We start from the raw sequence: 19484 nt of genomic DNA, 5'->3' as shown, positions 1-19484 counted from the left end.
TTTCTCTGTTTACGACGTAACCACTTTTTCGTTTCGACTGGTGGACAATCGATTATTCTATTTTATGCTCACCTTTTAAATCTTTTATTAAAGAAGTTTTTTCTTTTCAGTTATGTATCGGATGGTTCCAGCCATCCATTACATAACATAAGAACTTTTTCTAATCATCTATAAACTGTAGAGAGGGGGATAATCTACAAGGGAGTTAACTCAGAACTTGAGGTGCTATTTTTTTACATAGAATATATTCTGGATATGATGATCTCAATATAATAATAAGTCAAATTTCTATCACAGGAACATATTTTTATTTGTTTGGTTAAAGTTTTCATGGCATAAAAAAAGCATAGACTTTAACCAAAACAAATAAAAATATATTCCTGTGATATTGTTTTCATAGCACAGACCTTATTTTTGTACATATTTTTTCTTGACAAATCAAGTTATTAGGCAATATCTTAATAGTATTAAATATATATATTTTTATTAATTATTATATTTAATGTATACAGTTCATTTTAACTTATTAAAATATAAGAGCTGTTCATCTTTGACGCACTCACGTAGTTGAATTTTTACATTGAAATATGTAATTTATATGTTAGAAAATGTAATAGTTCACAATGTCATTACTTTTTTTGTGTGTGAAACTTAAAAAATAATTTTTATAATCTTATTTTCTGATTAGTATTAATTTATGCTTATGATATAAATATAATTGTTGTATTTTCTATCTCAAATATCAGATGCAAAGATGTTGTTTTCATTTTTTCTTATGACAATATCTATAACATTAAACGATATTTCATTCAATTTGAATAATTTTTTACTTTCTTTTTTGATTTTTCACGGCATTCAACCAGGATGGATTGAGCTGCCTCCTCCTATAGAACATGCATCATCCCAAATGAATACAAACCATGCATGATGGTTTGCAGTGGCATAGATAGTCATGAGCAGCTAATGGCAAACACTGTAGATCTGTGGACCAGAGGTTTGAGGTTGGATTTGATGGTGTGTAACCGCATTTTCAGCTAGCCTCCCGGATGTCTTTGTTAATCTTGAAGTGGTTCTGGAGCTGTTGCTTTGTGGATGAACTTTCCTGCATTGTGGTGTGCCGTGTGGACATATCAACAAAGTCTCCTCTTAAAAAGCGCTTGGTTAAGGGGGAATGATCTTGCATTGCATCCACATTTGGAGACAGAATGGTGTTAGCAAACTTGCATAATTTAGTGGAGACAGTATAGGTCAAACACTACTAACCTTTTGAGACCTGCAGCTCTCATCAGCGAGGACCGCAGCTGTAGAGAAGGATCGTTCACAAGTAGCTGATAAATCTGACCTTTTGTACTTATTGTGATCTTAAGATGAAAACACAGACGGGGTCATAGATGATTGAAAGCATACTAGTTAATGTCATCATATCCCAGACGCGTGGCAACAAGCATTGAGCCTTGGTATTTTAAACAATCGATCTCTTCTAGGTTTTCCCCATTGAGAAAAATCGTGCTTTTCTCAGAGGGTACGAATTGTTTGGAGAGGATTTTTGTTTTCATAGCATTTACCTTTATGCTAATCTTAGATGCAAAGTTGTCTATGATGATTGGATGTTGCAAAGTTTCTTTGAGAATTGCTACATCGTCAGCATAGTCTAGGTTAGTCAAGATGAAGAACAACAGAAACACCAGGAAACTCAGCAAGTGCATTGCTGGTGATTCAGTCAATGGCATAGTTAAACAGCATTGGCTAAATAAGCACAAATTTAAAGTCTAACTATTTTTGTTTCATCATTTGTAAGAAGAGGAGGATGAGGCACATTTGTAAGCCTTGCCTTTCCATTAGATTATTAACACTTCTCTTCTAATTACAAACCACGAAATGTAAATGAAAATGAATAAAGGTGTCCTATTAATGTTAAATTCAACAATTAAATTTATATTGAAGCCTCTTTGGATATCAAATTATTTTTAAGCGATACAAAATATTGGTTGCTGTGGCAAAACTGCAAAAATAAAACTCAAACAACTAAAAAGCACCTTAAAAAATTTTGTTGATCCAAATGATTGAAATTGACGAAGTTTTTGCAATTGTTATAAAGTGTAAGATTAATCTCGTTAGGCATATCGCATCTTGTTGAAACATATTTCATATCTTCTAAAACCTGTTTGATGGCCCTTTAAAATGCTTACTGTTTTAATCAACATGACATCCTTTTCCATTTTAGTAAACTTATTGGCATATTTGTTGTTGTTATTTCTTTAAAGTAACAACTTCTTTGAAGAATATTGGTATTTGATGAGATGCTGTTCATCTATTTTGGTAAAAACGCCCTTTCTTGCCAGTTTGTATAATGTAATTTCTTCAACATTGGCAATAGGATTTTAAACCAAGAATTCCTATTTTATGAACTCCACATATTATTGTACCGCGAATGAGCAGAGATCAGTTTGTCATATTTTATCTGTAAGAAAAAAGAAGGAAAGGCTGAGCTGAGGAAAGGGTGCCATTTGCTGTGAACCCTGTTGTGGCAAATTCAATTCTTTGCCAAAAACACCTTTGTAGGTGACATGCATATATAGCTGTGATAGAAGTGAGAAAACAAACATTTTGCTCAACACACGGTTTGTTGTGGTTGATGGAAAAGAAAGGAAAGAAAAAGCGAGAATGCCAAGAGGGGGAAGAAAGAGAAAATGTCCGTACCCATCTTTCGTCGTTTCTTGTTAAGCAAGCTTAAAATGAAAGAAAGCCATGAAATATGGTTGCTATATGCACATTCTACTTTTGTCATCTTATCACTATCAAGAACAATTTTGATTTTAAGCCATGAAAACGAACGATTAGGAAGCTGTACTTGTTCATGACACTTTTATCCATCCACCAGAGATTATACTTTTGATACCCAACACGAAGATTGTATAGCGTCAATCCTTTATTTGGACCTTGATCCCTCCATTGTGCTTGATCTATTTTTTACTTATTTTGATATTCTTATTTATGGAATATTGTGTTTTCTGGATTGTTGAACTTTTACACCTTCTAATGGAACACTTGTGCCACCCATCAACGTTCTGCAAATTACAACCAACAGTTTATAAATGATAGAGAGATAGACACATCTTAGTATAAGTGAATTAAACATTGAATTGACATGATAAATCATACATTTTCTTTTATTTTTACAGGAAGATCAGATAATCACTCGAATGATTAACTCCATGCTAAAATATGGTTATGAATATTTGGGAAACAGTGGAAGATTGGTCATCACACCTTTGACAGATCGATGTTACAGGTTTGCTCAAGATTTGTCATTGCTAAAATAAACAATTACTATATTAACAAAAAATAAACAATTACTATATTAAAAAAATAAACAATTACTATATTAACAAAAAATAAACAATTACTATATTAACAAAAAATAAACAATTATTATATTAACAAAAAATAAACAATTACTATATTAACAAAAAATAAACAATTATTGTATTAACAAAAATAAACAATTATTATATTAACAAAAAATAAACAATTACTATATTAACAAAAAATAAACAATTATTATAATAACAAAAAATAAATAATTACTATATTAACAAAAAATAAACAATTATTATATAAACAAAAAATAAACAATTACTATATTAAAAAAAATAAACAATTACTATATTAACAAAAAAAACAATTATTATATTAACAAAAAATAAACAATTACTATATTAACAAAAAATAAACAATTACTATATTAACAAAAAATAAACAATTACTATATTAACAAAAAATAAACAATTACTATATTAAAAAAATAAACAATTATTATATTAACAAAAAATAAACAATTACTATATTAACAAAAAATAAACAATTATTATATTAACAAAAAATAAACAATTACTATATTAACAAAAAATAAACAATTATTATATTAACAAAAAATAAACAATTATTATACTAAAAAAAATAAACAATTACTATATTAACAAAAAATAAACAATTATTATATTAACAAAAAATAAACAATTATTATATTAACAAAAAATAAACAATTACTATATTAACAAAAAATAAACAATTACTATATTAACAAAAAATAAACAATTATTATATTACCAAAAAATAAACAATTACTATATTAAAAAAAATAAACAATTACTATATTAACAAAAAACAAACAATTACTATATTAAAAAAAATAAACAATTATTATATTAACAAAAAATAAACAATTACTATATTAACAAAAAATAAACAATTACTATATTAACAAAAAATAAACAATTACTATATTAACAAAAAATAAACAATTACTATATTAACAAAAAATAAACAATTATATTAACAAAAAATAAACAATTACTATATTAACAAAAAATAAACAATTATTATATTAACAAAAAATAAACAATTACTATATTAAAAAAATAAACAATTATTATATTAACAAAAAATAAACAATTACTATATTAACAAAAAATAAACAATTACTATATTAAAAAAATAAACAATTATTATATTAACAAAAAATAAACAATTATTATATTAACAAAAAATAAACAATTACTATATTAACAAAAAATAAACAATTACTATATTAACAAAAAATAAACAATTACTATAGTAACAAAAAATAAACAATTACTATATTAACAAAAAATAAACAATTACTATATTAACAAAAAATAAACAATTACTATATTAACAAAAAATAAACAATTACTATATTAACAAAAAATAAACAATTACTATATTAACAAAAAACTGATATGTTGAGTTTTTTTTCTAGGTTTTCAATCATAATTTAACAACTTTGATTCTAGGATCTAGGATTGAATAAATCTGGAACATTAGATAAGAATTAGTTTTTATTGTGACTTCATCATTAATATCGATTTTAATTTTCTATCTGCTAGCAAAACGTAGGGAATATTATTGTTATGATTTAAATTCCTCATCTAAAAAATACAAAGACATAATCATACTTGCAGGACACTCTTTGGTGCATTACATCTCCATCTTGGTGGTGCGCCTGAAGGACCCGCAGGAACTGGAAAAACAGAAACTACCAAAGATTTGGCAAAAGCTGTAGCCAAACAATGTGTTGTTTTCAACTGCTCAGATGGACTGGATTTCATAGCTTTAGGCAAATTTTTCAAGGTTTGTTTTTATTTCTACATTTCTTTTTTTTCCACAGAAAAAATGTCAACAATTATACGTTGCTTATTTCTATTAGAAAATGATATTTGTTGCTTATTTCTATTAGAAAATGATATTTGTTGCTTATTTCTATTAGAAAATGATATTTGTTGCTTATTTCTATTAGAAAATGATATTTGTTGCTTATTTCTATTTGAAAATGATATTTGTTGCTTATTTCTATTTGAAAATGATATTTGTTGCTTATTTCTATTTGAAAATGATATTTGTTGCTTATTTCTATTTGAAAATGATATTTGTTGCTTATTTCTATTTGATTTCTATGTTTCATTTCCTTAGAGATTATGACATTCTGAATTTGAAACATGCAAATCGACTTAGCATTGAAGAAGGATTTAATAATAGTTAAAATGTGTCTTTAAATTGTATTTCTGCATTAAATATTTAATTGTTAATTTCATAGCATGAACAAGAGTTCGTTGTAGATATAATGAAAAAGGTAAAGAGAATTTTCATCATGATGAATATAAAATAATCTCTCTCAGTCTCTCTAGTGTCTGTAGGTATTAAAGATAATTATAGTAATAATTATATCTGCCCCTTTAAGAACTAGGTTCTTATTGTTAAGCATGTTGAAATGAAAAAAGTCGGTAATTTAACCCAGGTGCGTAATTCATGATATTAAAAATTACTTGATCACCTTAGATCAACTTGAATGACATTTACATTTCATAAATGTTATTTCAACTAAATTATTGCTGCTGTTAACGCCAGCTGAGGGGTATGTTTCTTTCAGAGATAACTTTGTGGCTGTCAACGAATCTCTCAACTGGTAGTAATTATGACTCTCTGCACTGGTGATTCCTGAAGGGATGAAACACTTGTGTTTGTAGGTCTTAAAAAATAATTATAGTAATAATTATGTCTGCCCCTTTAAGAACTGGATTCATATCATTGAGCACTGTATGTTGAAATGAAAAAGTCGGTAACTTAACCCATATGCATAGATCATGATATTAAAAATCACTTGGTCTAGACTAACTTGAATGACATTTATGCTTCATAAATGTTACTTTCAACTAAATTATTGCCGTGGTTAACACCAGCTGAGCGTTATGTTCCTTGCTAATGGAGTCAGAGATGGCTTTGTGGCCAGGTTTGAATCCCTCGACTGGTGGTAATCATGACTTCCTGAATGAGGATGAAATACTAGTGTGTAATTGAATTCTTGTAAGCAATAAAAAATTATTTAAAAAGTCTATTTTTCTTCAAGTTATGTATTAATTTATTTACCCAATTGTTTTTCTTTCTACACTTGTGCCCCCCCCATACTATTGTTGAAATTTAGTATTGTAATTTGTTGTTGTCAATTTGCGGTTTGTGATTCGCTTGCTATTTTTCCTCAAAATAAACGCATTCTCCAATTTTGAATCAATGTCTTCCCACATTCTTTTGCAAAAAAAAAAACCAAAAAAAAAACCAATGCCATTTCATTTTAGTATACTTTTCAAATAGTCATTCTAATAAATGTACTGCCTAGCATCGAATGTTAGTGAAAGGCGTAGACAATTTCTATTCAAATCAAGTTGGGAATAACTCGAGTAAATTAGCCGAGTTGCTCAAGAATTACATACATTAACTTGGCCAACTGAATTGTTTCTTTATTTTATTTAGTGAGAGGGAAACCTATCGCCATACTTTCCCCTAAACAGGTCAATTAAATTTATATTAAGTAAAATACTTAATATTATTATCATTTTTTTAATGGAGAGTAAACAATGCATTGTGAATGTGTTGTTGTCAGCTCCCGTAACTCTCGCTTCCCCTAATTTGTTTCTCAGTCCCTGTATTGAATGAGTGATTTTTCTGACAAAGGGAGAACAAAAAGCTGTATTCTAAGTCTGCAGTATTTCTTGCATGAGCAGTCGCCAGAGATGTCAGAAATTTTCTGTTTCTATTTCTATCCTTGTAACCATGTCACTAATAAGGGTGCTTGAGGTAAATGTTTTACTGAGCTAATATTATCTGCCTGATAGTCAGGGAAACAAACCTTAGACTAACCATTAATGTAGAGTGGTCTGGTAGGTGCTCTCCCCTTCGGTCTTTCAATCCTCCTTGACTCTTCATCGTACCACCACATGAGTGATAGTGTGTATGTTTTTTATTGCTGAGGTTTATGGGATTTCTGACAGTTTCAGTTCCTTTGGTTTCGTGTGATCTTTTGTTTTATTTATCTTTCAACTTATCTATAGCTGGTTAGCAGTCATTGGTTATGTGAGTTGCTTCCCACGCTTGCAAGATTTAAACTGTTTTAAACATTGGATCGCAGTGCATCATCTTAGTATTCCCTTTGATTCCATTTTCTCCTTGTCCTTTTCCCTGTTTTTCCCTTACCGTTCCTTATGATCCTACAATTATTAGTATTATAGCGATTTTTTTCTTGTTTCATATTTTAGTTCTCTGATAAATTCTGTGTATTTGCTTCATTTATCTCCTTTCTTAATCTTCACCTTATGGGCTGCTGGAACGGCGAAATCTATGATTTGGCAGGTTTTTCTTCCTTGTATATTCGAGTGAGTTTGTCTAATTCCACATAGTTTTGTTTGTTTTTATATTCTTTTATTATTTGGTTATTACGAGTTTTTACACATCTGTGATTGCTCACTGGCAATAACAAGTGGTGGTGTTTGAAGTCTGAATGGCAAACTGATATTGTTCCCAATTGCCAGCAGAAAATGTCATTATGTTTTCAACCTTCATTATTAATTTTTTTTACGATCAAATTTGAACATTTTCATTCTATTCCTTGTTCACCAGTGTATAGAAATATTCATCTGCATCTATAAAATTGTGTGCCTATGAACAGTCAAGGTATATACGAAATAGTATACATGTTGATATCTTTTATATAGTCATAGATAATAGTGTATATTTACAACATGTTTACAATGATGGAATTGCATATTTTCTGACACTTTTAGAATGTCGTTTTCTGTTGTAGGGTCTGGCTTCTTGTGGTGCTTGGTCATGTTTTGATGAATTTAACCGTATTGACCTTGAAGTACTTTCAGTAGTAGCACAGCAGATTCTTACAATCCAGAGAGGTAAGAACACACTCGTATTTCATATGTATTCAATTGGTCTCACAGCATTCAAAGTATTATCAATTTTACAAACTGATAAAATATTTGATTCACAAAACGAAAAAGTAAAATGTTAATGACTGATTAAAATGCATCACGTAACTAGGATTTGGAAGAAAGGAAGTACTCACCTTAACCGATGAGCATATTTTGGAGGTCATTTGTACCTTGATTATTCCCACTAAATTCTGTAGTTGCTCATGTTTTTATTTTGATTTTTATAATCCAGTAAAAATGTTCATCACCAACACTCCCATGACTAATGAAACTTTCCACTCTAAAATATTCGTTTAAAATGGAATTTTATTTGTTAAATCTTAAAAAAAAACAATGCTAATATATTGTATATTTTCCTAGAAAAAATTATAATATTTAAAAGTTTACGATACTAAACAGTAAAATTATTTTCTATTTTCACCACAATTTTTTACACTATTTTTAAAGTACAAAATATTAATAGCATATTTAACATGCACTTTGTAAATGATTCTCTTAAAATGTATTTTGTAGATGTTCTAAGTCATGCAATTATTTTACAATATTTGAATATAAAATATCATTTAAACACAATGATGTTTAGAAAATGTAAATATGCATTTTAAATGCAATGGCCAACGACTCTTTATCTGAGAGTCCATCTTTCAAACTCCTTGGCCTAACGTTCACAGGAAACATGAGTTGGAACAATTACATTGAAGGCATTGCCAGGGCCGCTGCAAGAAAGGTAGGCTCTCTCTACCGTGCTAGAAAACTACTAACACCCGAAAGTATCCTGTACCTCTATAAGGCCACCATTCGCCCATGTATGGAGTATTGCTGCCACATCTGGGCTGGTGCATCTGCTACTAGTCTCTCGCTCCTTGACAAGGTTCAAAAGAGAGTCGCAAATCTGATAGGCCCTGAACTGGCATCTAAGCTTCAGCCTCTGTCCCATCGACGAAATGTTGCATCCCTCTGCCTGTTCTACAAGTATTTTAGTGGTGAATGCTCTGATGAACTGCAATCACTTGTGCCCCCACGACGCGAGCACCCTCGACAAACCCGACAGGCTACTAGATCCCACCCCCACACTGTAGAGGTCCCTAGATGTAAAAGATCTTTTTACTCCAATAGTTTCTTCCCCAGAACCGCAAGACTCTGGAATTCCATTCCAGGTCCCTGCTTCCCCAACAGTACTGACGTGCAGAAGTTCAAGTGTAACGTGAACCGACACCTTGCTGCCCAAATCCCTACATAGTACCCCAGTAGTTGTTGCCCCTGATAGTAGCCCCCTACACCAAAGTGGCAATTTGCCTTGTTTGGGGTGAAAATGTAATAAAAAAAAAAAAAAAAAAAAAAAAAATGATGTAGTAATAAATAAAATAAACAATTTTTTCATTTCTTTTCTAAATAGAAGCCACATGCAGAAAAATGTATGGGACATAAAACTTTTCATCTAAATTTGATTTGAATTTGTAAGAAAAATGATAAAAAATATGATTTAAACATTATATTATTATATGCCTGGAAAAATCGTGTACCATGACTCACATTAACAAGTAAAAAGAATAAAGATGACAACAATGGAGACAACTAGTGTTTAAGATTAAAAAAAAAACAACATTTTATTTCGAGAAATAAATAACAACTTATTGATTCCAGTTCAGAACTCAGCAGACAGGACTATGAATCAGATCAGCATAGTTTGTTTGAATCATGTAGTCATGAAAATGACTGAAATCTCTCACTATGCCGACAATTTGTCCTGAAAAGCATAGTATATCACTTGCAACAATTAATAAGAGATTTTACTTTAAAAAATAATTGCATGTAGCAGTCAATAATAAAATTTATCATTTGCCTCCATAAATTTAGCCTGAAAGGGGCAGTTTATAGTTTGAAAAGTAAATAGATTTTTTTCTGAAAAAAAGAAATTGATAATGATTACAAATTTTCTGTAAAAGGAAAGTTTATTGCATACAGCAGTCAATATTGATATTAGCTGTTTGCTTTTATAAGTTGCTGGAATCGACAACAGCTGTGGTGATCACAATAATGCAGTCTAGCTGCATTTAGAAACAGAATAATGACCTGTAATGATTGTGCCTCAAGATTATCATGAAGTTCTCCTTACTGCCTATAGTTATTGGACTTTAGGAGTGTTGACCGGATGTACAGAATGTAATATTATATTGTTGTTAATTGAACATAGTTTTCTAAGCTAATAACTTCCTGTTAATTTATCAGAGTATTTTAAACATAAACAAAGCTTTCTCTTTTGAAAATTAATGGTGCTGATGACTTACTGCTGAGCTTATCTAGAATTCTCCCAGTAGCTGCTGTAAATAGTGCTTTGATATAATGCATACAAAAAAAAAAAAATTAACATTTTCATTGTTTAAAACTTAATATTAAAATCTAGCAATAAAAGCGTATTTAACTTAATATTTAGAGGCGTTTCTGTCAATTTTGCAACTATTTTATTTTTCTAACAAATAATTTACGAGAAATGAATTCAAACTTGGATCAAATTTATTTTTAATCTTATAACTAATTATTTAGCACAATAATATGATCGTTCGAGTTTAATTGATTTGCATTGGAATTTCATTGCAGGCATAAATGCTGGTGCTGAAACAATGTTCTTTGAAGGAACTGAAATCAAGCTTGATCCAACTTGTTCTGTCTTTATCACCATGAATCCAGGGTATGCGGGGAGATCCGAATTACCCGATAACTTAAAGGTGAGGTAGTTTTCTAAAATTTAATGAAATAATTTCATTTGTATTTGATTGGTTCTGATTTTTTTTTTTCGTCGTATACATTTTATAAACGGAATGTCTGAAATTTAAAGAATGTTTCCTTGATTGCATTATTCATATCCTTCCTTGGCCAGTCTCCTCAATCACTATTGATAGGATTATTTCACTGACAGTTTGATCTCTGTTTTTGTTAGATAAGTGCCAGCAAGTAAAACGGAGCACTACATTACGTTGTGAGGGTAAAATAAAACAAAATTTCAGTTTCCTTCACAATCAGATTTTATGTATCCAGAAATTGTCTATTTTTCCAAAAAAATCATTTCAGTCTATTATGTATTTCAATATATATATATATATATATATATATATATATATATAGATATAGATATAGATAGATAGATAGAGAGAGAGAGAGAGAGAGAGAGAGAGAGAGAGAAAATAAGTAAGCAAACACCTTACAAATATAATTCATATGTTTAAAGTTTGTTTCCTTTTGCTAATGGCCAACACTCGCAGTTTCAATATTTTATATTAATTGACATTTATTGCATTTTAAATGTCAATATATCTATCCTATCCGATATCATCATTTAAGTATGACAAGGTACAAAAACCATGTTGATTAATTTGAAGTCAAAACTTCAAGATTCCACTTTTGAATATTAACCAAAGCAAGGATTGACAGGACACAAGAAATGAGAAAATACAAATTCTTTTGACAAAGAGATGAAATAATAAACCACATAATAAGCAAATGTAGCAAACTAGCCCAAAATGACTGTAAATATAGACGACATCATCAAGTAGGAAAAGCAGTACACTGGAAAATATGCAGACAACTGCACCTTGAACACACAGACAAATGGTACAAGCACAAACCGGCAGCAGTACTTGAAAATGAAAGTCACAAAATCCTATGGGACATGGACGTACAAACAGATAAAACCAACCAAGCAAGGAGACCGAATATCATAATAATTAACAGGAAGGAAAAGTGCTACCAAATCATAGCTATTGCTGTTCCAGCAGACCACAGAGTAAAGATGAAGGGGACAGAGAAGCAGAGCAAATAGAAGGAACTGGCCAGAAAGGTGAAAAGGATATGGAAGATGCAGAAAGTCAAGATAACACTAATAATCGTAGGAGGGCTAGGAACAATCCCGAAAAACTTCAAAAAAGAATGGGAGAAATTGGAATCAGGAGGATGACTGAGAAGATACAACAGCTGAAATATTAAGGAAACCCCTTAAATGTGGAGACTTATAAACATGAGCTACAAACTGGCCGTATAAAAACCGTAATAGAACTAAAAAGAAAAATAGAGCAACACCACATGAAAACAAGAAAACTGTATAATCGTAAGTTAACTCAGCCACCATCACATCATCAAATAATCGAGAAAGGTCATGGGGATGGAAAGACTGATAAAAGAAAGAATTGGCAACATCTCAACTGGATGCAAAGAAGACTACAACCTTATTAAAGCTTATTGTCACCCAAACTCTAGTGATGACCAATGGTCATTGCCAATTCAATTGCAAGCGGCTGTTGTGATAATGAAAATTCATTTGTCAATGTTATTGAAAGAGTACTGGAAGTCTGGAGAGACTTGTTATCATCTAAACTCCAGAGAATGCCGTTGGCTGTTGTCAGTGAGCAATCTCTTATGATGACCTGTGCGAGAACTCCTAGTAAGTATCATAATAATAATAATTGGTTTGACATGTAGTCCTGAATTTTTTTTTTTGTTTTTACATGGAGGTCACAACTTATCAAGGCCCGGGAGCCACTCGGGGATAAGGGTTATTGTGTATATAGTAATCAATGAGATAGTATCGTAATAATAATAATTGGTTTGACATGCAGTCCAGATTAAAAAAAAATGAATTCCAAATAAATAAAATTGGTACACATATTTGATTTGATGTAATATATTTATTTTAGTTAGTAAAACAAGACATGAACATTTATTTTCATTACATTAAAAAGACTAACAATACTCATATGGCGATGAAATTATTAACTATCAAACTGTTGACCATTTTTTTCCTCAGGCACTTTTCCGTACAGTTGCCATGATGGTTCCAGACTATGCAATGATTGCAGAGATTTCACTCTACTCTTGTGGATTTGTACGTGCTCGTCCATTGTCTGTCAAAATTGTGGCTACTTACCGTTTATGTTCAGAGCAACTTTCTTCTCAGCATCATTACGATTATGGGATGCGAGCTGTTAAATCTGTATTAACTGCAGCAGCCAATCTGAAGGTAGACATTTTGTTCTTTTTCTTGGGGGTGGGGGGCTCTTCTTTCTAAGAATATCAGTGGATCAAGCAAAAATACTAAAAATAATAGGCAAGTACTGCTATGCACGAAAGGAAGAATGATTGTTTTTTCATTTTTTGTTTTATAATGGGTCACCACCTATCAAGGCCAAAAGACATGCAAGTGTAAAGGTTAATGAACCTTCGAACGATGAAGAACATTATAAGAGTATTTGGGTGAACAAAAGTTGATTTCTTGTGAAGACGTTTTATCACAAATATTTATTGACATTGTAACACTGGTCAACTGGTCAACATTCGTTGTCTACTTTTTTCAGCTGATTTAGGACAAATCTGATGTATTGAATCCAAAGAGCAGATCAAGTTTTTGAGCCATAGCCACATATCGATTTTTACATTTTTGTTTGCCTGTACACATGTGTGGAGCATTTTAGAAGAAGTTGGTGGAGTAAAATACTATGTCGAATAATTGTTTTGATTGGAAATGATTATTTTAATGACAAGAAATATTCAGGTCCGATAGTACTGGGTGATTATGTCAAAAAGAGATCAGGTTGAAGTCATAAAACCTTGAAATCTTCCAAAAATTGGTGTTTGGCATACATGAAGAAGGATTGGCCTGTGCAAGACGAATTGATGGCTTGCAATGTCATAAATGTCATGTCTGGTGGACAGAGACAGAATACTCTTCCCACTGCTGCACATTAAGCTCAACTTAATCAAGCAGTTCACAAAGGCTCTGGACAAGAATGGTAACTGCTTCACTTACTTGTGCTAGGCTTTTCCAGGATTCACATGAAGAAGTTGAAAGCTAGCATCTGTGATGGTCCTCAGATTCTGCAACTCATCAGAGATTCAGAGTTTGAAAACTCAATAATTGAAGCGGAACTGGAAGCATGTAAGGCATTTGTTCTGGTAGTGAATAACTTTCTTAGCAATAATAAGGTCAGAAATTATGCAGAACTTGTCAACAACATACTGACTGCTTTCAGAAACCTGGGCTGCAGATGCACTACCTATTTTCAAATGAACTGGTTTGCTGATAACCTGTGTCCAACTAGTGACGAGCAGAATGAGAGATTCCATTAGGACTTGAAAGAGATGGAGACCAGGTACTAGGGTCGCTGTGATGCAGTCATGATGACTGACTACTGTTGGAATCTGAATAGAGACCTCCCTGCTGCTGAGCATTCCAGAAGTTCATTGAAATGGAAGTTCAAACAATGATGAAACAACATGCAATTTACATCTATTTACCCTTTTCAATGCCTACCATTCAGTTTACAGTAATCGATGTTTCTATCAGGTAATCAATTCCGTTGTTAGCAAAACATGTTTTTATCTTAAAAAGCCTATTTCGAATGATATGTGTTGACAGATGTGTTCAGCTGATAATGCCACAAAAACGTATTAGAATTTGTTATAAGATCTGGGTTTTTTGGGGGTTTTTTCAAATCAACTTAGCACAAAATCTAATCTGATGGAGAGAAACGGATGCTATTTCCTGATTCAGCAGTGCAAAAATACCCCAAATCAGCTGTAAAAATCTGGACAACATTCAAAAAGTAAAAAGTTGTTGCTCATTGTAATGTTACTAACCACATGCATATCAATGCAAATCAAATTACTTATATCTGAGTATCTTGCTTCTATATACAGCAAATAAACGAATATCCAAATCACTCTTCATCAAGCTTCATTTTTCTCCTTACTGAACAATAAGCACACTCCTTATTGTCTAACAGTAAATGTTTATCAGTTGGTTTTACTACTTGTACCTTGAAAAGTAGGGCCTAAATATAGCATGGATGTTAGGGCATGTAAGTGAAGGTGTATATGTTACTTGCGTTATCCAGTGTCATAATTTTTCAATGAATGGGGTTGGTTGCAGTTGAACAAGGAGCTTTGCTGATATTTTATCTGGGACAAAAAAAAGGGGGAAGTATTAAAAACGAATTTAGCGTGTGAAAATTCTAAATATTCTTTCTTAGTAATCAATAGGTAATAGTTGATTGTATTATGTGTTATTATCAGGAAAGTTTTGAACAATAAATCAAAACTCTCCACCAGATCATTGGCATGTGAATAATAAACAATAATTTTGATTTTCATGAAAATGCAATGCTTAGAACTAATCTAAGGTTAGTCATACTTACTTCATGTACAAAAAAAAAACATTATTAAATATTTTAGAATAGCTTTGGTGAATTTGATCGCTGTGGTCCACGATTGTAAAAGGTACAGATAATTCTGAGCTAAGCAGTAACCTGCCTGACATGAATGCGCAATTGGGTTTATTGAGTATTCCGAGATTTGGTACTCCAGCCACATTGAGACCAAAATTCACCAGAATTCATAAGCTTAGCAGTGGCTCATTTGCTCAACGGTAACTGTAACTGTCTAAAAAAATTTTGTTAGTGGTGTGTGAATATAGTTTGTGATTTTTGTGTTATCTTAAAGTTATATTGTCTTGTTGGTGAAGGGCACTAGAAATTCTCAAAGTTTTAATCATGTGTCATTGAGAGTATTCTGACGCATTGAATAGGTATTTTATTGATTTGATATTGAATACTGATTCGAGTGTTGTCTAAAGCGGTCTTGTTTAAAATAAGGCATCTGCACTAAGTTTGTCCCTGTTCTTAACATATCTTTAATCTGTTGAAGATTTAAGAGATATGTTCTGTGCTTTCTGGATTTTGTACAAGATATAAATATAAAGCATAAAGGTTATTTTATAGTATTGTTTTTCAACATTAAAAAAAATCTATTAGTATAATCAAACTTGTGTAGTGACACTTGTTGCATATGTTGGTTTTCTACTGATTATAATCTGATGCTGCATTTGGTGTTTTACTAGACTTGTACATGTGGATGTCTACCGTTATGTCTATGTACTGATTGGGGATATTGATATATTCTTGGCAATAGTAAGTTGCTACACTGATTCCTCTTGACTGCTTATCCCTCTGGTTATTATGGTTATTTGCAATTTCTGTTCTCTGGTTTATTAAATTTCTGTAGTTTTGTTTGTTTGAACCAGCACATTTTTGGGTTGAATTACTGTCTTCAACTAGTAATGTATCTCTAGATGATGCTGAAATTTCCGGCCAATAATAAATGTACAGATATAGGCTCTACAACTGCTTTTGCCTATCAGCCAATATTTTTTCTAAGCTAGTATTTCTATTTGATGTGTGAACACGTTTTTGAATCAAGTACAGGTGTATTTTTCAGCATTAGTGCAAACATCAGAGTTACTATGGTGAGTAAGTGATTCATCCACTAGCCTGGATTCACTTGACCATTGTGTGCCTCCTCATGAAATGTAGCAGTTGGGAAGGAGTTATCTTTGACATGGTTGCATAATTTGCACAACAAATCTTTATCAGAATGACCCATTCCTTTAAGAATTGCATTCTGGAAACAAGTGTGCATATTTATTTACTAGTTTATCTACCACTTTGTCGATACTTGAACTACATTATTATACTATTATGTCGAGGTCAGCCCTTATTGCAGAGCTCATAAGAATGTCGTCCGTCCCAATGTTTTTTGTGTAACAAATTCTTTAGGTAGTGATGTTCGGTTTTATTAGTTTTATTTTTTCCATTTCATTTATTTGTGCATAAAACTAAAACCTTTCTTTCATGCATAAAATTAATGCAAAAATACATAAAAACAAATTAATTACAAAATAAGCTTAAAAACACTTTAAATGTAAACTTTTTAGAAAAACATTAAAAAAATTACAATAGTTGTTTTCTCATAAAAAACAAACACATTAAAAATGAGCAAAATTAAAAAAACTTTAACAAACTTTTTAAAATATTGTATTGAAAACATCTTTATAATCTATACAACTTTCAGTTACTTGTAAATCATTCTAATTGTTAAAACCCTTCAAAGTACTGAGATAATATGTAGAGATGTCATTAAAACAAATACTATGAAATTTGTCAAAAAATTGATTTTCCTTATTAGATTAATAGTTAAAGCAAAGTCACAAACGTGATTACATTATTACCTGCAAGTGAGATTTGTATGTGCGCTGCGTTAGTCATGCGTTGTGTGGAATGTGACTTAGAACATAAACTTGTGTAGACTACAAATAAAGTGGTTGTTGTTGTTTTTAATTTTACCTAACTTAAGTGTTATTTACTTACACTATATGTATAACATTTAATTTACCAGAAATCATTTGAGTGATAATTACATAAATAGCAACTACATTGAAAATCAGAATATGTATCTAAATTATAAATTTATAAATTATACAGTGAGTTAATGTCTTTTCTGCAAGTGACACTAAATTTATAAAGAAATAATCTCAATATAAAGTAAATCATTCTGTGAATATGCTTGGGTGTCGATGTTGGTTCTGCATGGAAATTTATAATTCCATGAATTGAACATTTATAAAACTTTGATTCATTGAAAAATAAACAGATGGCAGTTACCAAACATCTTGATTTTTCATTGTTAAAAAATGTGTTACTGAAAAATATAAGAGAATTGCTGCCTTTCTGAAAAGCACTTAAAATATTGTTTCTTATTTTCAAATTACTTTCTTTTTTTTGTCCTGTGAGGATAAAAATGAAATGATTATAGTGTTTTCTACCTACCCGTGTACCTATTCTGTGAACTGATATAAGTAGCTAATCAATATTGCAGCATTAAACATGAAGGATTATCTTCAGCAACTTTGAAAAATATGTGACAAAATATCAGTATTTGAGTCAGCAATATAAAATACTCAAACACTTTAATGCATTGCGTCACTACTTATGTTACATGTGCTAGTTTTTACTTCTATTTGTAATCTTGAATAAAAGTAAAAATATATTCTTTTATGTTTTCTTCAATGTTTAGAATTCTTTACATTTAAATTTGTAATTATTAGTGTCTTCTTTAACATTTTTCTGAGACTGATTTTGAAAGAATTTATGTAGTTTTGTTAAATTTTCCATTGCCTACCCAAGGTTTTTTTTTTATATATATTTCAGCTTCGATATCCAAATGAAGATGAAGATATTCTGATGCTTCGATCAATAATTGATGTGAATTTACCCAAATTCTTGAATCATGATTTGCCCTTATTTCACGGAATTACATCAGATTTATTTCCAAATGTGATTCTTCCGAAACCAGATTATAAAATTTTAAACCAAGCAGTGAAAGAAAATTGTAAAAAACTTCAGTTACAATGTACACCTTATTTCTTACAGAAAATTCAACAGGTAAAATTAATCGTTTTGCAACAGCAACTATTGTCGGATTTTGACCCAATTATGCACATAGTTTTAGAAACATATGAGATTAATGGTAAATGACAAGAGAAAAAAAACACAAAACTGATATGTTTACAGAGAAAAGAATGAAAAAAATTATACAACGAAAGAGATAGATAGATAGATTGAGAGAGATAGATAGATTAAAAAAGAGAGAGAGAAAGAGAGAGAAAGAGAGAGAGAGATGTTGTGCTGTTAATAATTGGTATTGTCGGACTTATCTTCTATTTCTGTTCAAATAATAGTTCTTTGTATAATTTTGTGAAAATATATATAATAAACGAAACAAAATGTCTGTGTTCTCCAAGCAAAATAGCTCTGAAAACGTGAAAACTGTATTTACCATATATATTTTCAAAACTTACTATATACATATCTATATGAAGATGTATAGATTCACATCAATGGTTTGATTTGTTTTCTTCTTGTTGTAAGGTTTATGAAATGATGATAGTTCGTCATGGATTCATGATTGTTGGTGAACCTGTTGGAGGAAAAACAAGTTCTTACAGAGTTTTGTCTGCCGCTTTAGCAGATATTCATGAAAAGGCAAGTATTTGAATATTTGGTTTCTAGAATTGTTAAACATATAAAAGGTAAAACATGCATGAAGAGAAATCTTGGTTCTATTTTACTTTTATGAATCTTGTCAGACATCGAATTCACTTGTAACAAGTCAGTCTAACATGTTCTTATCTCGGCCAATGAGAAGACCACGTTCACCATTTGACAGTAGATATTTTGAACCCGACGCTTATCACTGATTGGGTCTTTGCATTTGCATTGAACACGGCCAAAAAGATCCCATTGCTGCATTATGTACTTGTTCTCGGTTGAGGTAGTTGTAACAAAGGGGCCTGAGCTGTGATGTCTT

General features: G+C 30.9%; 1 protein-coding gene across 1 annotated transcript in view; it reads left to right on the top strand.

The window, feature by feature from the left end:
• LOC145292020 (dynein axonemal heavy chain 7-like) overlaps positions 1-19484 on the top strand; it is a 475961-nt gene that overhangs the window by 249928 nt on the left and 206549 nt on the right. Inside the window, exons 24-30 of the mRNA XM_080138024.1 lie at positions 3183-3292; positions 4986-5154; positions 8156-8258; positions 10893-11020; positions 13093-13305; positions 18326-18559; positions 19046-19159. Coding sequence (XP_079994150.1) covers positions 3183-3292; positions 4986-5154; positions 8156-8258; positions 10893-11020; positions 13093-13305; positions 18326-18559; positions 19046-19159 — 1071 coding nt within the window. The remainder of the gene's footprint in view (positions 1-3182; positions 3293-4985; positions 5155-8155; positions 8259-10892; positions 11021-13092; positions 13306-18325; positions 18560-19045; positions 19160-19484) is intronic.

This window comes from Euprymna scolopes, chromosome 13, assembly GCF_053919585.1.
Source record: "Euprymna scolopes isolate OS-2025 chromosome 13, ASM5391958v1, whole genome shotgun sequence".
In the NCBI taxonomy this organism is placed as follows: domain Eukaryota; kingdom Metazoa; phylum Mollusca; class Cephalopoda; order Sepiida; family Sepiolidae; genus Euprymna; species Euprymna scolopes.
Note: the sequence above shows the minus strand (reverse complement) of the source record. Positions and strands in the feature narration are given on the sequence as shown.